Source organism: Lineus longissimus, chromosome 3 (assembly GCF_910592395.1).
Source record: "Lineus longissimus chromosome 3, tnLinLong1.2, whole genome shotgun sequence".
Lineage (NCBI taxonomy): Eukaryota > Metazoa > Nemertea > Pilidiophora > Heteronemertea > Lineidae > Lineus > Lineus longissimus.
Window position 1 is genome coordinate 27,663,549 of NC_088310.1, and position 23,151 is coordinate 27,686,699.

Here is a 23,151-nt window from a genome sequence, read left to right on the forward strand (position 1 = left end):
GCTACTCACCAATAAAAGTAGATTGTGGCACTCAACCTGATCGAGTGTCTCCTTCATAAGCTGATTTAGGGGAAGCTTAGCAACCTACCACCAAAAAGGAGCTTTTCAAGGAAATTTTCCATCGCAAGTTTCACCTAAGATCTCATGTTCTTTACTGCACAATCATGAGAGTTGAGAGATTATTTTCCGAAAATGTCTTAGTTTCTTTACACATACATCTCCAAAACAACAAGGCATCAGGCTCAGTCCTCACCCCAACGTGACAGACATGCAACAGACAAATCAGTTCTGCACACAACCGCCGTCAGCCCCCTGTCATCCAAACATGGTGCTTCACACGATTTATGAACTTTGGAGAATCACCATTTGAAACCACAAGTTTTCACCAGTTTGATTAGCAAATGGAAGTCACTAGCAACCTACAAATTGCATACTTAGTGAAAATCTGTGAAAATAATTAAAGAGATCTGAAGCTGCAAATGGACCGTCAATCCTCTTGCAACACATTATTGCCTGCCCAGAATTGATCTTTTGGAAAAACGATATAAAACTTTTGACTTGACGAGAGAACCTTCATGCAGCCTGAGCGGTTCCGTTATTGTTGAAAGAAGGTCAAATGTCAACTCTGCATTGGTTGGTAAACCAGTCAGACTTGACAAAGCCTGTTCTACAAATCAAACAATCATAGACCAGGAGTTGAGCAATGTCAAATAGCTTTCTAGTTTTTAACGTGATTCATGCAAAGCACTGTGGATGCTGTGCACACTGGAATAGTCACCTGACAATCTGTCACTTAACGATTAATGCATAGGACCCATGGTATAGCCACCGAGATGAGGCAACCTTAGATTCTCCGTTATAACTTGCCAGCGTATAATGAAGGGAAAACAGGGTTGATTGTCCTCAAAGATAAACATTGTACAAATTGGCAAATTCATCCGAATGCAGTATTTCACTGACCAAAATTGCTATCAGGAAGGGGAATAACGGGATGGCAGGACAGATACTTCCTTCCCCTCTCTATAATGAGATAAGAGCAGCCCTCCGAGCATATGATGCCATTTTTCTGTGGTGTGTTATCATCTCTAAAGTGTTGCCCTCAAAGGTGTTTTCGTTACTTTGCCAAGGAAGCGACTATTGTTGGTTTGAAGGGGGTTGATAAGTGAGACCAATTGGGATCCTCTTTCGTGGACTCCCAATTTGAGATAATGATGGCTGATTGCCGTGATTGTCAGCTTGTCACACAATACATCAGGAGACCTTTGGAAGGGGCATCATATCACAATATGAAAGTTGAACTGAAGCCAAGTGTGGAATTTGCAGAAATCAGATGTCAACAAACATTCGAGTAAATGATGTCTCTGTGGAATTCAAATTCATTGCAATGAGCATTAGATGGGTCTGTGTATTGTCAGTTGTGTTTATTGCAGACTGATTTTTTGAGATGGCATTACATTCCGAGTCCTGACCCAAAAATATGACTTCACATGTCTAGATGTATGACGTATCAAGCTCATTCGTGCAACAAACTCAAAATCAGAGAAAGCGTCAGAACTGGCCTGAGGATGATCGTGACAGAAATCACCGTCGTTACTGAAAGACATAGCCGACAGTATCGAAAACAAGCAGGGGGTCATTTATCATTCATCGGCAAGAATAAATTGCATTCTTGAAGAATCCTGGCAACAAAAGAATGCGTGAGATGATCCTTTCCAAGAGATGCGGCAGGCAGCCGACAGTTGCAACAATTGTGCAGTGAGTGAAAGTCATAAATGAGCCATGCTCTTTGGTTGAGAAAGGTGTCGATGAGCCACAAAGAGGGTGCAGACTAGTAGGCCAGGTGTCATACTCACATAATGAGGCCAGGGAAGAAGTAACAAGGCATGAGAGACTATTCATATCAGCAATTCAATTTCCAGTATTTTTCCAAGTGATGAGTATCAGTAGGATCTAGTTGCGGCTTTATACTGATCATGAAAACTCAATTCTGAATCCACAAGTGACAGAATATGAATTAGCTACTAACATTGCATCAAAACATGATATATCATCAGAAGACAAAATCCTTCACTTGAGCTATTTAAACCAGACTCCTATACAATATCTATTGATGATTGGCAAAAACATGTCACAGAAGCTGAAACCGATTCTAATTTGGAGCCAGATCACACTAGGTTTTAAGTTACAAGAGCCATTTTTGACTTTAGTCAAGGAAGGAGGTTGCTAGGATCTCATGAATTGGCAGATTTTATCCTCAGTTTTTCGTGTTTTTTGTCATGATGTCCCAAGGTTAAGTTCTAAGCATGTTCGAAGCTTTCCTGGTAAGTTAATACCATCCACAACCTGAGTCTTCAAAACCATCCGAGTACTTTTAAGCGGTTTAGACAGCAGCCTGAACTCTTCATTACGAATTCAAATGCCAAACGAAAAGATGGGGGAAGCTCTAATTCAATATCCGAGCGGCAAACTGCTTAATTTTTGATAACTTTTGAGTTGAAATGAAAAGCTACCTCAGGTGGTTTTGAGTTGAATCTCGTTCTGAGCCAATCATGGCATATCTGGTAGCATTGGATTATAAACAAGAAAGATGCTTCCGTAAAATCTTATCAAACGGGACGGTGTAATGGTGGAGAGGCGGGTTTATAGAGACTGAAACAGGTTTTTACTTAAAATTCACTCTCTCTGTCACATGATCTGGGCTTGGATAGGATTTGACGAATGTTGTAAACAAGGATACTTCTGTTATTTTGAGACTTCGGAGAGTGGTCACAGGAGTTTCTGTCAGGCGGTTGTTAAGACTATGAGACGCAGTTGGAACGTGGAGTTCATCAGGTTTCCAAGCTGACAGCATGAGGTGCCAAAGTCAAACTGGGAGTCTACATCAAATTGATTAAGGTGTCTATATAGATACTACATTCTCTCAAATGGAGGCATGCACCCTGAGGTCAACTCTCTCGATCCACATCAATGTCTGAGACTGGTTAGAAACACCTTTGTCCATGTCGAGGCCCTAGAAATGTATCAACAATCCACGTTACTGTTCTTAACCGCAACCCCACCCAAACGCACAAGAAAGGGGCTCCTTTACAACACATGAGGTAAAGCTTAATGAACAAAAACTCGTTTCACCTGTGTTTTTTGCGTGTGAAGTAGTAAACAATATTGTCTGATTTCTGCAGCTGGCGGTGAGATTACTTTTTTTACCAATAACCCTGAGGTAAGAATGAAGAAAGATAGCTACCTCTACTTTGTGGAGGGTCATATCAACACACAAACATTAAACACCTGTAGCTATAATACGATATCTTCAATAAACCACCTCAGATATGAAATTTCCGTAGTTTTTTAACAGAAATTATTCTCACCAAACCAGCATGCCTGGCTCAAGCAACATTCCTGCAACATGCTATGTCGTAAATGGACGATAGTTCCACAGATGATGCATGTAGGGAATGTTACTTATCACCTCGGTGCTTAGTTGATAATCGGAAGAGTTAGTACATGGTGGGGGATATCAACCTACTAATGGACACAATCCACCTGTCTACCCATCCATTATAAAGCCATCCCACCTGATGTGATAAACAAATAGTCTAGAGAAAGCAAACTTCATGATAACATTCATAAAGTATGATTAAACACCACAGATAGAGTTGTAAACAGTAAGATGCACTTGCCAGATTTCATACACTTCTTTGCAAAAAAAACATGGAGCTGGAATATCTGAATGCAAACTGTAGTAGGATGTTGGTCTTTGAGGTATGGTGGGGATTGCAAGATAGGCAATGACCTTTCTAGCACTCATAACTTATGTTTGAAACAGCGGATTTTACTCATTGGAATAATTTGGTCAAATCAAGGACCCCGCACTCCCGATAAGACACAGATATCTCTTCAATATCACTTGGTCTGGTGCAACTGGATGCTCCCCTTCCAAAGAAAGGCTACCAAAGAAAGCTTTGATGTCTAAGGTGACCAGAATAAGGAGATATTGAAGATGGTAAAGATTGTATGGCTCTAATGGAATGAAAAGACAGTGATCGCTGTCCATCGAGCTGCCGCAATTTTTCTCAATTTGTATTTTGCGATCTTGGTACGCATCAGGCCAAATTCACAGCTCTGGTGATTAGTCACCGTCTCTCCTCCCTAGAATGCCAAACACATGACCACTGTTTCAATACGAGCTGCCCCCACTTTTAAGAGGAAGCCAATCAGAATTGTCATAGTACATGTAGTGGACAGGCAACTTGTCTACAATGCTTTGCTTTGCAATGTTCTGACTCCTTCCCCAGAGAGCTTATTGCCCCTCTCCCCCGACCAAATTCAGGTCCAATCATCTGGTTTTTGCATCCTAATTAGTAACTGCCCTGGCTTGGAATGCTCCAATTTCTGGTCAATTTTAATCTTGGTAAAGGGCCACCGGATTCCTGCAGTGAGAATGCCTAGGTGACCATGGTAAGAAGAAATCAGACCATGATTGGAAGGTCCCACCTAATCTAATGGCAAGATGAGACAAATGACCATTTCCTATTAGTTCCCAGGAAGAGAAAGCATGTCATCCCAACAGCCCATGGGGTGCTAAGGCGGATTTGGATCAGAAATGTGCTGGTTAGCCGGTGAAAGATGGCTCAAGTTAGTCATTAGGGTTAGGAGCATTAAGACGAGACATCTCACCACAGGGAATATTGATTAGATGGGAGAAAAGGAGGTCTCCGCCACCAGCTTTGGAGAGATCCTGTCAAGTTACTTAAGACTGCCATTAGCCACAGCTAATGTCTATTAAGATACCTTAACATGAAGCCATGATTGATAATCAGATAACCAATGATGATAGCAGTTATTAAGACTTCATTATCACTTTAATTTCTAAATGCCATGTCAGAGTATGGAGAAAAGATTTAGAGTTTTTGTACAAAGCTACCATTGGGGCTCGGTCGTATTCTACTACATTTTGGAGCAATTCACACAACTTGTAACACCACAGATCCTCACATCCTCTCTTTCAACAAGGCACAAATGGAGGATTCTCAGTCAAATGGGACAGATAACTCTATTATCAGCACTTACACACAAGTATTTTTCTTCCCCTTTTTGCTTCGCAGTGAGACCCATCATAACCAAATTCCAAGCATTTGCACACAAGTGGACTCCCATGTGATTTTTTCACGCATCGCCAATAGGTTCAGATCCATTCTGAGTTGCTCAGGATCTTGCATACTAAGGTTATTAGATACATGTATTCTTGTAAACTTCAGGGTGAAATGAACACGAGAAAAGGCAACACCCTGCCATAACTTAATTTGCCCTTTGGTACATAAATTGACTATCAAATGCATCATCTCCAATATTTTGAAGATACATAAAAATTTGGAGAATTTACAAATGCGATGGCGCAGAGTGGCATGTTGACCGTTTCTTAAATGAATATATGGTATTTTTCGACATCCTTTTCACCACATACCAAACATGTCAATACCACTCGTACTGAAAGAAACTTAGGCGGAGATCAATGGTTACTGTGAAAACCACAGAATCTCTGATTTTTTCCTAAGACAAAGTTATCAACTTGACAAAAATTTCCGGCAATAGAGATAAACAGTAGAACCTCCTTGAGCAGAAACATCAGTTAGTACGTCGACCTCTGTATTAGGGACAGTGATTTTGGTCCCCAATAGTTTGATTCTGTACAATTTGACCTCTGTAATCAGGACACCTCTCTTTTGAGGACAGCATTTGTCTGTCCTAAAGTGGTGAACGACAAAGTTTCAGCTTTTGTGACCACAAGAAGTGATTAATTGGGACAAGGTTCTTGAAATCTTACGTATTGATATTTGCAACAAAAATTGACCAAAATGTGTCCGCCCCCGCAGACCTGTTGTCTGGTTTCAAGAACCAATAAAAGGCCTCCTTATCTCCTTGTTATAGGAAGAAGTGATTTTTCCTGGGGGTTCGAAGATGAGAGGAATTGGAAAGCGATAATGGCCTTGTAGTGGCAGATTTTCAGTTAAAGATGCATTGACCACTTTCGCCAACATGTACAGTGGAACCCTACAAACTAAATCCTATGCTTTCACCATTTCAAATCAAGGCATGACCCAGTATATTGTGATTTCATTAGTTTGCCTTAAACACACAATGCCTAAATACAATATATGTCTGCCATTACCAAACTGCATTAGACCTTATTCAAATTGACAAAATTCATTAAATCTGTCAAAAATTCCGGGGCAATTTATTAATTCAACATCGCCTAAAAGCTTTCAGATAGGCTGTAATTGCCTCCTGACAGAATGGGGGAAACATGATCATGGGGAGTCAAGGTAGGGATGATGGCATTTTGTTCCAGCTGAGCCAACTAAATGGATGAAGAGGGCCAAGGACTACCAGTGGTGGATCCAGGGGAGTATACATTGGTGAACACCCGCTCTTCGTGGAGAACGTCTTTGAAACAGTCTATTCAAGAGTAAAAACACTCAGGGATTGCCAACTCAATCGGTAAATGTAGCATTGACAATTTCTTCTTTCCACCTGCTTGAGTCATATAAGGGCAGGTGAGGCAGGGTGATAATAGGGCTTTCGTGCTTAATGCCATCAGAGAAGCTCATAAACTATGATAACAGCATGATTGTAACGGGTGACATTACTATATGTTGGGATTATTATATAGCATCAACATATTGTGTCCCATGAAAAAAGCCACTTGTCAGACACATTTACCCATTAAGACGTCTTTGTGAGTAAGAACCAGTTCTGAAGGTATGAAATATGGATTTTCTCACTTCTCGTTATTCGAAAAGCACTATAAGTATTCTGAAAGAAACCTTACATATTGGACACTTCACATAGATGTCTGCTTCTTGACCAATAGCTCCGATTGGTAGAATACTTTTTATTCTTCTCATTCATAATTTCTTGAGGTGTTATTGATGTTGACTCAAGCCTTGCAAATATGACTTCACGGCCGCTTGGGAAGGAGAACGAGGCCATTACAGGGCTGCTTCAGCTGGGTTTACCATGGAAACCAAGGAAAGTTTTCATCTTTTTCCTCTGAGTATCTTCTTGAGACCTACTGTAGACGTGCCTGCCACTACGGATGGGCAACACTTGGGGTATTGGGCAAGTGACTCCATTAGCCTCAAGCACCCTGCAAACAGCAACAAAAATCACTTGATCGCACAACGCATCAGGTCAGGGAGGAGCCCAAACTCACTTGTTCACACAGCGCTTTGGTATCAAACCCACACTGATCACATTATGAGTCGACACAACACTTACCATTAGATCAAGCAAATCTTCAGTCGTATTGGCATAAATGGCACAAAAAACAGCAGCAGTGAACCAGAACAGCCAGAATGCCGCGATTGATGTCATGTTGTCACTCTATGAGACAAACTCCTCGAGGGTAACGTCAATGCAGCATCACGCTCATCAGCTAACACACTCATTAATGCCATCGAACAGTTTATGCTACGCTGTTTGATCTTCTCATTAACAAAGACTACGACGGAAATTATCAATAAATCTTGATACTCTGAACCCAAGAATCAAGTTTGCGATGCCAAAAGTTGGCAAAGTTGCTCCATTTTGATTCACCATTAACATAATTCACAAGTTGGCAGATGAGTTTTTGCCACGAGTACAAAATATTCATGGACAAAGCATCAAAGTGATCATCCTGTTAATTTCTGTCTTCAAGTTATGAAATGATTATTCCATGGCTGATCACCCTCTTTCAGGATGCACTAATTAAATAATGAAAATGATTTCAATAACTCTTTTAGTATGGCAGACCCACTTTCCAGGGAATACAAAATTTAGATTGCTTACTTCTGGCAAGTCCTGATATTTTTTCCCGAGAGATGTGAAGAAATGAAATATATTCAAAATACTCCTTTGGGGTTGATAGACTAAATATCACAGTTGGCCAATCACTACTATATGTATGAATCAATGGGTATTCTTCAATATTTGTTATCTATTTTGTTTCTGAGTTAAATCTGAAGGGACGGCAGTCGATTTTTAAAGATGACACTATGACCTGAATATGAAGCATATTGGTACCCCTCAATAGAAACTGACACAGTCATGGGAAGAACATGATTCTGAATTTTATGCTAACTGATAGCAAGAAACTCTATTTATTCTTGCTGATATTTGATGGTGTTCTACATAAGTGTTTTTAATCACTTTAGTGTTTGACAAGGACTATCACCAGACAGTTTCCAATGACAACCATAGGTGGCTCACAAGGCCTGGCCTCAAGACCTGTGATGCTGTTGAAGGTACACATGAACTACATTGAATAACATTCATATACATGTAAGCGACAACCACTATAGTCCTCCTTTAATGACGAGTGACATCTCAGCATCCTACCTAATGGTATGCAAATAAGGGCACTAACAAAATTGCCCCTAATAAGTCCATTTCCTGACAACATTTGAATGTGATCATAGAGCCAAGACAAACTCATGTCACACACCACTATCAAATCTCCACTTAGAGAAAGCTGTGCTACAAACATGGTGGGCTATTTACAGGAATAAACCTATTTTGATTTGACAGGAGAGGTTTTGTCAAAGTTTGATTCTTTTACAGAAGCTGATACAGGTACAGGCAAAGGGGGACATGCACCTGTCCTTGTTTTTATCAGGAATCTTTGAAACCGAACATAAATTTGATGAATTTGACCATCAAAACATGGGGGCAACAATTCTTTCGCAGATTCCATGATTTGTCCCTGTTGTGTAACATCTTACACCAAAAGTAATGGAACTGATTCAGTATCTGATGACACTGCCAAAAAGGAAGAACCAATCCCCAACTTTTCAAAGCATGACATAATCTGAGAGAAGTTTGTATAGTGATTCCAGGCTTACTGATCGTATCGATACCTCAGTAACCCAAACCAATTCAATGGTATGTTGATTATTATAACCCGTTGTCTTCCTCAATTCCATCGTGATCCTCTGGGACGTCACAGCTTCAAAACATGTCGAACATTATCTTTTGGGAGAATGTTATCCATCTTAAACAATGTCACTTCCCGATGGAGCAGAGCCTGCAGATTAGGAAATTTGACAGAAAACAGTGAAGGTTGGATGAGAAGTGAGCCAGAGGAAGGTTATGGTGGTGTAATAGACTTTTTGTGATGCTGAGGGACAAGTGATACAGGTATTAGTCCAGATCCCATACACTGGTTCCAGCAAGGAATCGATGTTGATCATCGTTTTTTTGGGCTTTTTGACCCTGTTTGGTCATCCTAACCGAAATGTACACAGACTGCTGCCTAATGTTTCTGCATACTTTCGGATGTATACCTGCAGCGCCCTCTTCACAGGAACTTTGTAAACTACAATAGTGCTGGTCCAGTATTGTCTCGGGACACTTTCCCTTTAAATGTTATTCATCAATTACATCAATAATAGTATAATCTTCTTTGAATTGTTGATGAAATGCATAGAAATTGACTAACATATTGTTCTTTGCAAGTATAAAAGCAACACAATGCAAGGATCAAGATTATAGCTATTGTCTGCTATGCTTGATTGACAAAATGGACAATGCATGAATGGAGGAGCTTGGGTCACATGACTTTGACACTCAATTGAGTAATTAGCTCCAACTGTATTGGGGGTCAGTCCATGCATTGCACTGGGCTGAAGTGTGTGTGGAAATGAGTGTCCCGAAAGGGCCTCCTCTAATTTTGGATTATTAAGCAAAATTCTCCATTCCTATCTGTGGGCCGATGATGGTGACGAGTTGGTGAGTTACTTTACAGAGACAAGTTACACTCCCTTCACACATCATTCAAATGACAGATTGGTTGCAGAATCGCTGACAAATGCTTCAAGTGGGGGTTCTGTTTCCATTAGCCACAGAACCAAATGCTTCAAGTGGGGGTTCTGTTTCCAGTGAGTCACAGAACCTATTAGCAATGATGACCTTTTTCTGAACTTTGACTGAGATTCTGCAACTGAGACCAAATGATTTTTCAATTCGCACGCCGTTGATTAATTTGATAAAATATTGATGATTTTCATTTTCCAGTTTTAGAAGAGAGATATCCCACAGATCACCAAGAAGTTGACCGGAACTAATAATAATAACTTCTCATTCTTTTTTTACCAACAGCATTAGTAGTGCAGCATAACGGAAGTAGTTCCAATGAATACATTCAATTCCAGTTCAAATAGTTTCAACTTGGTGGAACTGATATTGCCATCAAAAGGCCACCTTGTGAGATTTTTCCCCATAGAAATGTTGTATTGTAGTTGAAGCTTGGAATATCAAAACACACCGTGACCCTCAACATAATGCAATTACATGTACTCTCAACTTAACTTCTGTTTTCCAACAGCATTCTGAAATACCTCTAAACTAAAAAGTCCCTCCCCACAGCAAAACACACATGCTCGCACACACAGTAGTGAATCAAACATTTACGGATGTTTGAAATGAGAAAATACAATAAAACAAATCAAAAGAGAATGCAGTAGCAAATGATGCTTTTACGTGTAATCACAGCCAATCCGTCCGTACGTGCACAGAACTTTCAAAGACTGAGGTTGAGCAAAAGCTACGGCTGTGCATTAAAGCTGAACTGTCCAGTGGAGTACCCTAGGCGTCCTCAGTATGATAAATCATGGAATACATCAGAGAAATTGCCAAGTGAACTTTGAGTTTAACTGGAGCGATAATTGGTTTCGAACTTTAGCAAAGTGTCTGCATAATACCAGCAACTTGTACGAGAAAGCACAACATTTAGGTCTCAAACATCAACAAAATTGGAAGTACGCCCAAACAGATAGAATCTTTGCCAAAAAACATGTTGTTTTGATGTTATCTATCGGTTATATATCGGCTACATGGCTCGGGGCGTCTTAGATACAACATCTTAATTCCTCTATGAGACCAACCCAATATTGAGAAATCCTATAAAGAAAACAGCTTTAGGGCAAAACGGATGACATACCCAGCTACCTGGTGATGAAATGTATGTCCACGTGAACGGGGATATTGTTAAAGACACACCGCAAGAACCAGTAGGAGAACCACAATACACATTATTCATGTCAAACAATGGGCCAACAGTGGCGTAACTGGTAAAGTGGTAACAGGTTCCCATCAATTCCTGACTCAGAGTGAGAGGGTGTGTGTATGAATTCCTTCCTCAGCTGCTTTCTCCTTATAGTTTGACGATGAAGTGAGCACAAGAAACTGCGCCTTTACATTCCCATGTAGGAGTATTGGACATAAAGCTGACATTTTTCTTCAACTAAAACTTCCGAGTTCATCTGCGACGACGAAGCTAAAAATTCAAATTAATCAAAGTCTATTCAAACACGAATTCCAATTACACCCAGCGAATCGTAGTTCATGTGCACTTTGAAAGACAATGCAGCAACAAATCCAGCCAATTAGTGATGAAAGGGATGTCATGCCGATTGAAAATCAAGCAAATCATCCGCCATCTCTCGGTAATTAAAAAACAACCCTTCACTTCAAAGCAACGTCATATCTCAATTCCTCTTTTTCTCATTTTCTTGGATAGAAACTCAAAGGAAACTGTCACTTGTATTTGCGCAAGTTGCCAACCTTTTCTTACTGTCTTCAAATTTGGCTCATCTTACATCGCTCACTGCTTTTAATGGGCAAATGAACTTTCATATGTGTCCCTCACAAAGATCACAGGGGTATGATTTTGAATCAACTGGGCCAATGGCAACACACCCTTTGATGGAGCTATAAAGTTCCGGATGCCATAAGTTTTTTCACAAACGCCGAAAAACACGACTTCGACTCTGTGAACATCACAATAAGCAGATGATCTGGTGATGCTGTCATTATGTTTGTAGGTACTAAGACAAATGTCATGATATCTAATAGCGAATGCAGTTCAGATAGGGAAATGTCTCAGTGCGATTAGGTTTTATGGAGTGCCTGTGACAAAAAGTGTTAATTGGTCATTCAGAAAGCTAAGTTTCTTTCACCAGGGTAAATTAGCAAGTCTTAACAACAATTATCTGGTAGGCCTTCTCATGTAACAGAGTTCCAAAGTGTTAATTGTTAATTCCAAACTCTACACGTCTTTCCTTATTACAGTGAGGAAGTTATCACAAAAGGGACGAGACACTCTTGTAACATTCTCCACTGAGTGATAATGAGTCCATGATTCCTTAAATGAAAGAACTAAAGAGAGGTCATAGAGGTCACACAGACTTGTACAGTTCAAGCAATTAGGCTACAGGTTATTTTCTGGTTTACGGGGAAACTTCTGTTTAAAGCTGGGATCAGAGAAAACCAATACCCAGATGAATATGCTTGGCCTACTTCAAACTGTATTAAGCCAAAGCTCTGAAATAAGAGGATAGAGGGCTTGAAGGCCAGGTGTTGGAAGTATCCAATATCACCCAAATATGATTTTTCCTACCTCTCATGATATTTCAATAACTATAAAGTACAGTATGTCGTAGTCAAATGATCACAACATGATATCGCTCTATAAGACACTGGACATTCTCCAAACAAGCACCAAACATATTTACTCTCAAGAAAACATCACAACTGGAGAATATCCAATATACAAGACATTTATGTTTTTTCCAATCTTATTACGAAAATAAACAGTGATCAACATTCTCAGTAAACATTCTTATATGCCCACGGCCAACTTCACATGGGGGTAAATAGAATACAGACCAAGGTGAAGTAGGCCACTTAGATTATAAACTCTAAAGCTCAGTCTTTCATCTAGTTGGCCTGGTGAGAAAGGATTATCTTTTTTCACAGCTTACAATCCAATCTGTAAGCCTTTGCATTACCCTACTACAGCCTGCAGCAGGGAAAGAGCGTGGCATATTTGACCAGAATCCTTAACTGGTTTCACCCACATGCTCCCAACTGAAGCAAACTCTGAACACGCCTCAATCTAGCAGTGGCCTTCACAACACGCACTGTCTGTAGTTCACAATAGAGGGCCACAGTGTACACTATCTCCAAGCTCAACTCTGATTCATATTAGAGTGGATCTGATCAGTGACTACCAGAGACATCTAGTGATGTCAATGGAGGACTGATGACCTACTCAAGGCAAACATTCATGATACTATTTTGAGAACAAGCTCTATCTGTAAGATAAACCTGCAAAGAATGTTGGATGACAGAAAGTCTTGAATTGAATTGATAACTTCAAGTAAAGCAAAACTCACATCACTTTCTCTCTTCTTTGAAGTTGACTGCCCAACAGTTAAGTCAGACAACTTTTAGTACCTTTCTCTCAAACGAACATAGAATGTGATCTGAATTCGAACCAGTGCTGTGACTGAATACCTGCAATGGTCTTTAGTAATTCTTTGTATCTGGGAGACGATTACAGGTTAACAGGCTTCATTGGGGTAAAAGATCGAGCCAAAATTTGGTTTGTTTGATGCCATAGTCGAACCAAACATGAAACTATCAATTCCCTTCTATGATAAACTTCTCCTACCTCGCTATAATATGGCGTGCTAGCATCAACAGGAAGACTAAAGCCGAGTGGACTGGACGATGTGAAGTTCCGACGGTCGAATAGTGTCTCGATGATCTCCAACATACCAATGGAGAAGGCCGCACTCATTGTGAGGAAGGCTGATGAGGACTTCTGGTTACACTCGACATTGAGAGGTTTGCCAACACAACTGAAGGAAAATGATATTACAGAATGACTGATAATTTCCCCTTCGAGGGCATGCAGGTTCAGCAGAGGAGACTCACAAACTAACATGTACATGAATGGGGAAAATAGCTTCAGACTTGGTTTTACAATCATAATGGACGGTAACTCATCTAATCCCTAGGCCTGGGGTGTCTGAAGCAACTATGCCAAGACGGCTTTGGCTTTAATCATACAAAATGTCCTCATGTCGATAATGAAATTGAATTTGAACGTTAAAAAGATAACTTGTTTCCTCACTTGATATGATCATGTGGGCAAGCCCCAGCATATTTCTCCCTCAACTGCTCAAGATCGAAAAGCGCACTGCGGTCAGGAACAAGACGCAGTTCATCAAAGAATTTCTCTGATATCGTCTTGAGTTTCTCAACGGAAGATACGCCGGGGTCGATGCCATCAGATGGTGTTGGGGGTGGATCCTCGTGGAGGATGGTCAGAGAGAAGTAGGTCAGTTTCAGCTTGTAACGAGTGAGTTCTGCTGCTGGATCATCGAGGAGCTTCTGGAGATGATCTGTGGGAGAAAGGGAGAGGAATTTTGACATAGTTTGAATGGTTGGTTCTCTCACATATGTAGCATTATGTAGGTTCCCATCACGAAGGCTAACAATTCTAACCTTCACTTTTAAAGGCTCTTACCTTTACTTTTCAACCTGCCTGGCTTTCTGACCATGGCAGCTCTTGGTATTGTCGCCTTGAAAGGCGACTCTGGTTTTGATCTGTATCCTGCACCATAACTATACTGGTAACCTGAAATAGGAAGAATCATATCAACTCATCTGTTCAGGCTATTCAATCTAGCAGTTGATATTTTTTTAAGTCCAGCAGCCTCATCAATTCATCTCCAAATTGAAATACTGAGATGAAATAGACGCTCAGTCTTAGCATTACTGATTGCCAAAAGACATCAACAGAGGACGCCACTGAGTTTCAATCTCTACGATCGTACCACTCGCTGGTGAGCTGCACCTAGTTGAGTTGCCTTCCATGATATAAACCAGAATATGACTTCTTGTATCACTTACAAGATGATCCAACCGTACTGGTAGACCTGATACTGCTACTACTGTGCTGGCTCGATATCGATGCGTCCATATCAGTGGACCCATGTCCACCGAGACCCATTGAATAATAAATCTCTTCATCTTCCAAAGACTCTCCTGAATCAGAAAACACATCATTGACCTAATGTACAGGGGAGAACAGTACTGTGTCAGACTGACAATCTAAGGTCTCTTGCTCTCCTTGAGTCAATAGACTCAATATTTACTCAACATTTCAAAGAGGTCTCTCACTACACTAGCTACTATTCTGAGATGCTGGAGCAATTCTAAAAAGTCATGACATTTGGTGTGAGTCTACCAATATTGGAAGACTGATATTATTAGCTGTTGGTATTGGCTTCAAATGCCAGCAGTGAGAGCCAACTCATCCCATTATCAACAGGAATGTGTATTTTTCAAAGCCATAGAAGCTGATACATGGTTAGAGGGAGTGCATCTCAGCGGCTTAGGAAGTAGAAAATGACTCTACCCAACATTCCCAATGGGTCGTCGCGCCACATCTGCTGCTTGAGTGATGTTGGCTGCCGGTACTGAACATGAGTATTCTGGAGCTGTGTCTGCAGATCCTGTTCCACTTTCCTATAGTCGTCTGCTTGCATGGGTTTGTCGCTGGCACTACGTGGTTTTATGTTGGTGTTATCACAGGTTCCTACAAAACATTATTCATCGAGCAATGAAGCTTATTCAAATGTGGTGTATGGTTAGAACATCTGACAGACAGTCCATGGGTCATGGTAAGAATCCCGTCTGGTCATCTCTGTTCTCCCAAGGTCAGGCTGAAATGAATGCCACAGATGCTGCTGATCCAGACACCTGTGTACCTAAACAGGCACTGACCATTCAGAAATGTTATGTTTGCATCATTTTGGGCTCTGGAGCACGAACTACTGGTTGGATTTCTTTTTGGCTTTTCTTATTTCAGCCTCACGGTCAGGATCATACTAAATGTGACACTAGATGTCATCAACATCTAGAGCATTTCTCTTAAGGATCATACCCCAGCTCGGTGAAAAGCACCATCTAAAAGCCGCCATCATCATTATGACTATTTTTCATTCCCAATAGCAGTAATATCCGTACCTGGTGATGAAAGCCCACTGACAAGTTGTAGCAATATGTGCACCTGTTTGGGTGACAGTAGCACCTTCAATGCCATCAGATTACAGTTGACCTCAAGCTGGAAAATAATGACAATTTCATAACAGCTGCAGGGCTAAGTGATAACCGTGAGAGATCAGTATACTGCATGAACGCGATGTGTTACACAGTTAGCTCAGTTCTGTTCTGTGAAATGGCCTTCCTTTATCCCAAATACAGTGTGGAACTATGAAAACTGTCAACATGCTGGACTGTTGGGAATTAGACCTTCACTTCTGGCTTACCTTTGGCCCAGGCAATGCCTCACTCTGTTTAAGCTTGATCTTGATTTCTTGTTGGCCGGCAAGTTCAGCTATTTTAATGGTTTCTGATAATGTGGTGGACGATTGACTCATACCGGCTGTTGGCTGAGCTGAGCCGATGTTGGGTTGGGTTAAGATTGGTTGGCTGGTCTGAAAAACCACAAAGCAAAGCATTAGCAGTTAACAGTGGGATAGTCTGCTGGTGTCAGATCCATGATCTGAACATCCTGGTTCAAATACCTAACATCCGCGCAACGCTTGAGCAAGTTACTTTTTGCAAGTGAGTTCATGCTTCCAAAGTAAAAATGGAAGACGCAACTGTCAAAAGAAACTGGAGCCCTCAGAATAGAGTTGTGGCAAAATGAATGATTCCTTGAACACTTTTGATGCAAGTTATGTGGTCTCTTCAGCAGTAGGATACCTGTTACACCACCTTACCTTTGGTGAAAGTGGGGATGATGAATCGAATGAAGTTGATGTTGATGTACTCCGCGAAAATGTCCGATTTGACTCTGGGAATTGATCACAGTAAAACGTGACACCCATCACGCGAAAGTTCTTATTTTGTACGGCAGCAGGTTCGTATATACTCCTCGTGTTGGCGCTGCCCTTGTCTATGGATGTACCTTGGTCAGTCACTTGGTCATCAAAGTAGTCGATCCTGTTCAAGGGAGAAACCAATGCCACAAGTCAGAATCAGAAATGTATCATGTTGAATGCTATTATACCCGAACTACATTATCTTAAGTGCAGTGGAGCTCTTACTGACAAAGCATGTTCTGAGTCTATCATCACAGCAACCGTTCACCTGCTGCTGATGCATAGAATATACTGGTATCTTGAATCAAAGGCAAACTACCGAAACAAATAACAATACGTGAATACCTTTTAATTCTCATTTCAAGAGCTACACCAGATTTGCATTCCTTTGGGAGATGCTCTATCCTGACCACAGTGTCAATGAATGATACTTTGATTCGGGACAATACTGAAAAGAAAGGTTTGGAGATAATCAAGTTATCATAACATTTCAACTCTCAACAGATAATAGATCTACCATTTGGTTAATGAGAAACATGAAGAGAATGATATAGCGTCAACAATAGCCTGACAATTATCATGTGTTTCCATTGCTCTATTACTTTCAGTGCTGCAGTGAATACAAAGTAATATCGAAATAGGGTACGGGCGTACTAATGTACCACTAGGCAGCACTGACTTTCACTAGGGTATGGGTCAACAAGTATCATGACAGCCAAAATGATGTCACAACGCAGAAGAATTGATGCCATTTCCGCACACACTGCAGTACTCTAGTGGCAGACAATATGCAGCGGCTGGAACCCTATTGAATTGAGAGATTGCTCTCTGACATGTTATATCCTATCATTGATTTACCTGATTCTATTGTTTGAGCAAACATCTCCAATCCTTCGAATGGCTGTGCTCCTTCTGCCTGCTGTTCCCCTTCTGATGGTTCCTGTTTGAGACATTCCTGGGCAAGCTGCAGGCTTGTTGTCATACTCCATGAATCAAGCATAATACCTGAACATGAAGAACTATCAGTAACCAGAATGAAATGACAACAGAACAATATTTTACAATTATCACTGATCTCAAGGTGGACACATCAAAAATACTGATATCTCTTTTAAACTGAGTTGAACAAGACATTGTTGCAAAGTAAGAGACACACAAAATTGTCCCTGCCAGCAGAGACCAAGCAGTTTCCAATCTGAGATGAGTCACAGTTATCTTGGCACGTTTCCAATCAAGCCAGCCTGGGTACCACCTTTGATAGTTTTGGGTGCAGCAAGTATTGGGCATGAAAAGACCTCAATGTCTTGGTCATTGGTTGTCGGACAACACTTTACTTACTGGGATCAACTGGCCCTGGGGCCTCTGGGGCTCTTTCTTTTGGTTGAAGTGTAAGCTCCAGGCCATGTATCTCCATTGTGGTGCTGTCATTGTTGAGAGCCGACCATGGAATCCCAACATTGATTTTGCTGACATATCCATCAACGATTTCCACTGGTACATGAGAGTTTTCCAGGAGTTCATTCAGGGCCTGCATAAAGGAAAAGTAATCAGTTTTGTGGGATAAAACAGTTTGGTTCCAAGGGAAAGATAAAAGCGGTAAAAAGCACTGGGCATCCAACGTCTTCCGACCTTCAGGCTGCTTCGACAAGATGGTGCTCAATGGCACTTGGTGATACATGTAGATGATTTCGAGCAAGGTCAAGCTCTTCATCAATGTTCCTCCAAGGTGGACAAACCTCGAGAGTTTAACATCTCCGCCACACTGCCAGACCCCTGGTGTTGTGGTGTCTTCTGGTTACCCATCTGGTCACTCTGGACTGTGTCCATGAAGAAGCGCATTACTCACGGCTTCATGAATTACATAATAAATGATGGCACTGACCACCACCATGTCATGACCACCAGCCCCGCCGGCACGATGCAGCCAACGGAGCCAGAGGTTTGTTATTCAACTCAAATTTCGAGAGGACACCAAGGTAGCAATTAACTGCAAAATGGCCCAAACGTTACCCCTTATGCCAATACCGTGCTAAAAAATTGAACACACATCCCCCAGTCTCTTACCCAGACATCCAGGTTGAGGTTTCTGATGGTGCCTGTGCCATTGTACAGGTCAACACTCAGCTGATCAAGTGTCAATTTTTCCTGCAGGAACTGGCCCAAATAATGCTGCAGCAGGTACCTGCAGGCCCGCTTTTTGATAGAATCCGACCAGGGGAAATACCATGGCATGGTTCTGATGCATTTAAATTATTATACAACGAATATAGATAACAGAATTGCGTTTTTTCTGATGATAAACACGAAAAATTCAAGAAGTTTACGCCATCGTCGATTTGTAAATATGGTCTGACGTCACCAGCTCGTGAGGGAATTCCTATTTGGTCACTCTCCGCAAACTTTCTTCGCAGTGCATTTTCCATTACAGCCAAAATTTAATGACGTCATTTCTAGGCTAGTTCTTTTGACAGCAGGTGCGTGCCATATCAAAAGAATATAATACCAGTTTAAAGGGATTTCACGAAGTGAAACCACAACAAAAAAATCTTGCAAAAATGAGTTTAAATGCTGCCAGGGGCATTTTCTTTTGCCTGTTTGCTTTTTTGGCAGCATTTATAGCACCCATATTTATGCTATTTCCACTTCTGCCCCTACTTTTCCTCCCACCTATCGTAAAACCGACAATATTTAGGAAGATAGTTGACCCCCTGATTTGGTACTGGGAATCCTTGTTGGTTGTGAGTAATCAAGCTTGAACATGTTGGACCTCATTCCATATCTTTTGTTTTCATGCAATAATTTTGTATTCTGCATCCTTGGCTTCAATCACTTGTGATGATGATTCATTCATGACAATAGAAGTCCGGGGACAACATCATCGGCTGGAATGCTCTAGTATACTGTCACTGTCAGTATCAAATTAATATCCTGTTGCGACAGTCCACAAACTGCCAGGCTGTAGGATTTGCTGTTTAGCTCAGTGACATGCTGATGATGCCGACCGGCTATTGGGACCTACAGAGACACTCGACAGGCACCCAACAAAAACTAATGTCAGTAATAAGTAAAGAAAAATGTTCTGATTTTCTCTAGGGTTTGCTGGATCATGTAGCCTGTGTCAAAACCGTCATCACAGGTGATCGAATAAGGTCTGACGACCACTGTCTCTTCCTGATGAATCACCGAACTCGACTTGACTGGATGTTCTTCTGGCCGTGCCTGTTTAAACTGAACGCAATGAGACACGAGAGAGTCGTCTTGAAGGGACAACTAAAACATGTGCCAGGACCAGGTTTGTATCGGCATCAGTTGCATCTCCTTTGGCTATCAAAATGTGGATACTGAGACCATACTCTCTTGCACTCCAGAGACTACCAGCTGAAATCCACCAAAGTTTGGCCAGAAGCTGTTGAACTCACTGACAGCCAAACTATGATAGACGAAAAGGCAAACTGAGGACTACTGCTTCATTAATCAGATTGGTCCACAGCTACAGTACAGAAGGAAGTAGATATGTCGTAATACTTTTCAAATGAAAGTCTCAAAGAAGATGATATGTACAAGTCGGCAAGCTTTGGAGATGAGTCTTAATAAAACCTTTTCTTGGGTCTTCCAGGTTGGAGTATGCAGTTCGGTTTGTTTGTTTTCATCCAGCGCAAGTGGGAGCTTGATAAGCTCTTCTTGACAAAGATCCTTGATCATTTCAGGGATGTCAAAAACACTGCTCAAGTAAGTTTATTTGAAACTTCGTTTCTTCTGAGTTTGCTCATGCTAGCAGACAGAAGTAGAATTCTGTTCATGCTCTTTTCTGTGGTCCACTGATGTATTATCTTTGTCGTTCAAAGTCTAGATACTATGTCAGGTCAACAACAACGTAACAGAGTATGGTCTTTTTCAGTTGCTATTATTCCCAGAAGGAACAGATCTGACCCCATTTACCAAAACTCGGAGTGATGCATTTGCAGAGAAGAATGGTCTGCCCAAGTTTAATTATGTGCTTCACCCCAGGACAACAGGCTTCACATTTCTTGCTCAGCATATGAAAAAAAGTAAGTTGATTCTTTAGGCCTGGCAGTGGGATATTGATTGTGGGATAGGTTCGGATCAATGGGACGATAGCTGAAAAGCTCTAGGGACAGATTCTCCTCCGCCTCATTTGATAGGCTGCCATACTAATACTTGTCTTCTCCTGTTCTTTCTCTTGGTAAGCCAACATGTCTCTTTCCACTCAATGTAGAGTTTTGATTGAATTTCGAAAATATTTGTGGTTGTTCAAGTGACAGCTTTATTGCCTGTGTATTGCAAAAGCTTACAGTTGGCTATGATTGTTTCTGCCAGGTCATGCTTTCTTCTGCCTGCTGACATTATCAATATTTCAAAACTCTTTTCAGATGGTACTTTAGATGCCATATACGACATCACCATTGGTTACCCGGTCAACATTCCACAGAATGAACTCAGTCTCTTCAAAGGAGATTTCCCACAGGAAGTGCATTATCATATAAAACGCAATCCGTGTCACCAGATTCCAGATACGGAAAAAGGCCTCGTCTCATGGTGCCAAGAAAGATGGAGTGAAAAAGAGGAAAGATTAGAACAGTTCTATGCCCAAAAGCACTTTAGTGAACCGCAAACAGTTTCACCTGACTCGAGAAATTTACAGTCGTTCTTCACTGTTATATCGTGGCTTGTACTTTTGTTCTTTCAAGTTTGGATGTTGGTTAATTTTTCGTTAATTCGTTGGTACGCTTTATTTGCTCTTGCTACCATGTTGTTCATTGATCTGAGATTAGGCGGTCTGGATAACTTTCAGATTGATACTTATAACAAGTTGTTTAGAGCTAAGAACGATTAAGGTTTTCTCATCATCAAGTGTCGAAAATCAGATTTCTCAATGAAATCAAAGATATGTTATTGTCTAGATCTGAACCAGTGTCAAAGATGTATCCAGTATTAGATCTGAACTGAAATCTGTCCATTTTTTTTCTGAACTAGGATTTGTTTCATCTTTATCTGAACTAGTCAAGACAGGAGGACAATAAGAGACTGCATAAAGCTGTATGATGAGCTCTCTGATGTCCTTTGTACAAAAGTGAAAGGTAAAAAAAGAGCAAACTGACATGTACTTATAGTCTTATCGATGCTGATTGATTCTCTTCTCATGAAAAATCTCAAGGCTTATCTGGTATCTTGTATTGAAATTTACCAAATATTTGTCAACTGATAATATATACTGTTTGTGGATTTGATAGTGTAAATATTGAAACAGTGTAACTGGAAAATGATGTAAGCGAACCTTGTATATTTTTGTTCACAGTTACATAGTGTATAAGACTAATTTGCGGTGTGCTTTATATATTTTATGCTGGATACATGTTTGTGTACGGTTTCACCAAAAAATTTATCCTTTTTTGGAAAAATAGGTCTGAGATGTGCACAAGATAGAGAAGACTTTACAACATTTTTTTAGGCCATTAACTTACTCAGGATAATGTAGTCATTGTCTAACTTTACCTAGTTTTATTTTTGCTAATTAACTGTTGTTTTATATTTGTATTACATGTATTTTTTTCTAGTTTGAAAACCTAGCATAAAGTTGAGAAGGGCTCTTGAATTTTGCCAATTCACAGAGACTCTATCAAACATATGAAAATAACAAGCACAAAAACAACAATATTGTGAAACAAATGTCACATGAACTTTCACGGAGGAATAGTGGGAGGTTTCTGTTGCTAAGCACTTATGATAGAATTATGTCTTGGGTAAATTTTGATTAACTTTGCCATTATCATCAATGGGGGCCCAGCCTTCAGCCAAGCTATTTTGTCTGTAAACAACAAACCATAAAAACATTCCGTTTTTACATAGGAAACTTACTTTTGGCTCAGTCAAGCAGGGTCCGCATTGTAAGTACTGTCTCATTTGTTCCGGAGGTGTAAATCTTGACTTTATTTGTTAAACTAGTTGTTGTTCTTTGATAGTCAGTGAATTACAAGGTAATAAACGTAACCTATCTGGAAATTTTATTGTTTTTTTTCTAATCTGTCATGTTTGACCAGGAAGTTGTGACTCAGCCTGTCTCTCTAAATTGGCTTCATCAGGTTGTGACTCAGCCCGTCTCCCCACATTGGATTCATCAGGCTGTGATTCAGCCAGTCTCCCCACACTGGGTTCATCAGGTTGTGACTCGGCCCGTCTCCCCACATTGGACTCGTCAGGTTGTGACTCGACCCGTCTCCCCACATTGGATTCATCAGGTTGTGATTCAGCCCGTCTCCCCACATTGGGTTCATCTGGTTGTGACTCGGCCCGTCTCCCCACATTGGATTCATCAGGCTGTGACTCGGTCCGTCTCCCCACATTGGATTCATCAGGTTGTGACTCAGCCCGTCTCCCCACATTGGATTCATCAGGCTGTGACTCAGCCAGTCTCCCC

The 23,151-nt window shown here is 40.8% G+C and overlaps 2 protein-coding genes across 4 annotated transcripts in view; one reads left to right on the top strand and one right to left on the bottom strand.

Annotated features, from left to right (window-relative positions):
• The window catches only part of LOC135484514 (autophagy-related protein 2 homolog B-like), a 66,304-nt gene extending 47,261 nt beyond the window's left edge, over positions 1-19,043 (bottom strand). For both annotated transcript variants that reach the window (XM_064766077.1, XM_064766075.1), the window contains exons 1-12: positions 18,780-19,043; positions 18,054-18,243; positions 17,574-17,720; positions 17,061-17,163; positions 16,614-16,836; positions 16,158-16,325; positions 15,856-15,952; positions 15,245-15,424; positions 14,737-14,871; positions 14,351-14,461; positions 13,955-14,225; positions 13,490-13,679 (exon numbers count right to left, since the gene is read on the bottom strand). In XM_064766077.1, the coding sequence (XP_064622147.1) occupies positions 13,490-13,679; positions 13,955-14,225; positions 14,351-14,461; positions 14,737-14,871; positions 15,245-15,424; positions 15,856-15,952; positions 16,158-16,325; positions 16,614-16,836; positions 17,061-17,163; positions 17,574-17,720; positions 18,054-18,243; positions 18,780-18,947 (1,983 nt within the window). In that variant the 5' untranslated portion in view covers positions 18,948-19,043. The remainder of the gene's footprint in view (positions 1-13,489; positions 13,680-13,954; positions 14,226-14,350; positions 14,462-14,736; positions 14,872-15,244; positions 15,425-15,855; positions 15,953-16,157; positions 16,326-16,613; positions 16,837-17,060; positions 17,164-17,573; positions 17,721-18,053; positions 18,244-18,779) is intronic.
• Positions 9,715-22,729, top strand: LOC135484516 (lysocardiolipin acyltransferase 1-like). 2 transcript variants are annotated; one of them, XM_064766083.1, is made up of 5 exons: positions 9,715-9,765; positions 19,809-20,007; positions 20,332-20,444; positions 20,614-20,764; positions 21,107-22,729. In XM_064766083.1, exons 2-5 carry the CDS (start codon positions 19,890-19,892, stop codon positions 21,568-21,570), a joined length of 846 nt encoding a protein of 281 aa, XP_064622153.1. In that variant the 5' UTR covers positions 9,715-9,765; positions 19,809-19,889; the 3' UTR covers positions 21,571-22,729. The 2 variants fall into 2 exon arrangements, with proteins under 2 accessions (XP_064622153.1, XP_064622152.1); XM_064766082.1 differs by lacking the exon at positions 9,715-9,765 and adding an exon at positions 19,237-19,453.
• Positions 22,730-23,151: the final 422 nt, after the last annotated feature.

Bases quoted from the DNA above. Each gene is read 5' to 3' on its own strand.
- LOC135484516 (XM_064766082.1), top strand. From the start codon at position 19,271: ATGAGTTTAAATGCTGCCAGGGGCATTTTCTTTTGCCTGTTTGCTTTT. The intron at 20,008-20,331 runs GTTTGTATCGGC...TGGGTCTTCCAG, and splicing joins AAAACATGTGCCAGGACCAG to GTTGGAGTATGCAGTTCGGT. The intron at 20,445-20,613 runs GTAAGTTTATTT...GGTCTTTTTCAG, and splicing joins ATGTCAAAAACACTGCTCAA to TTGCTATTATTCCCAGAAGG.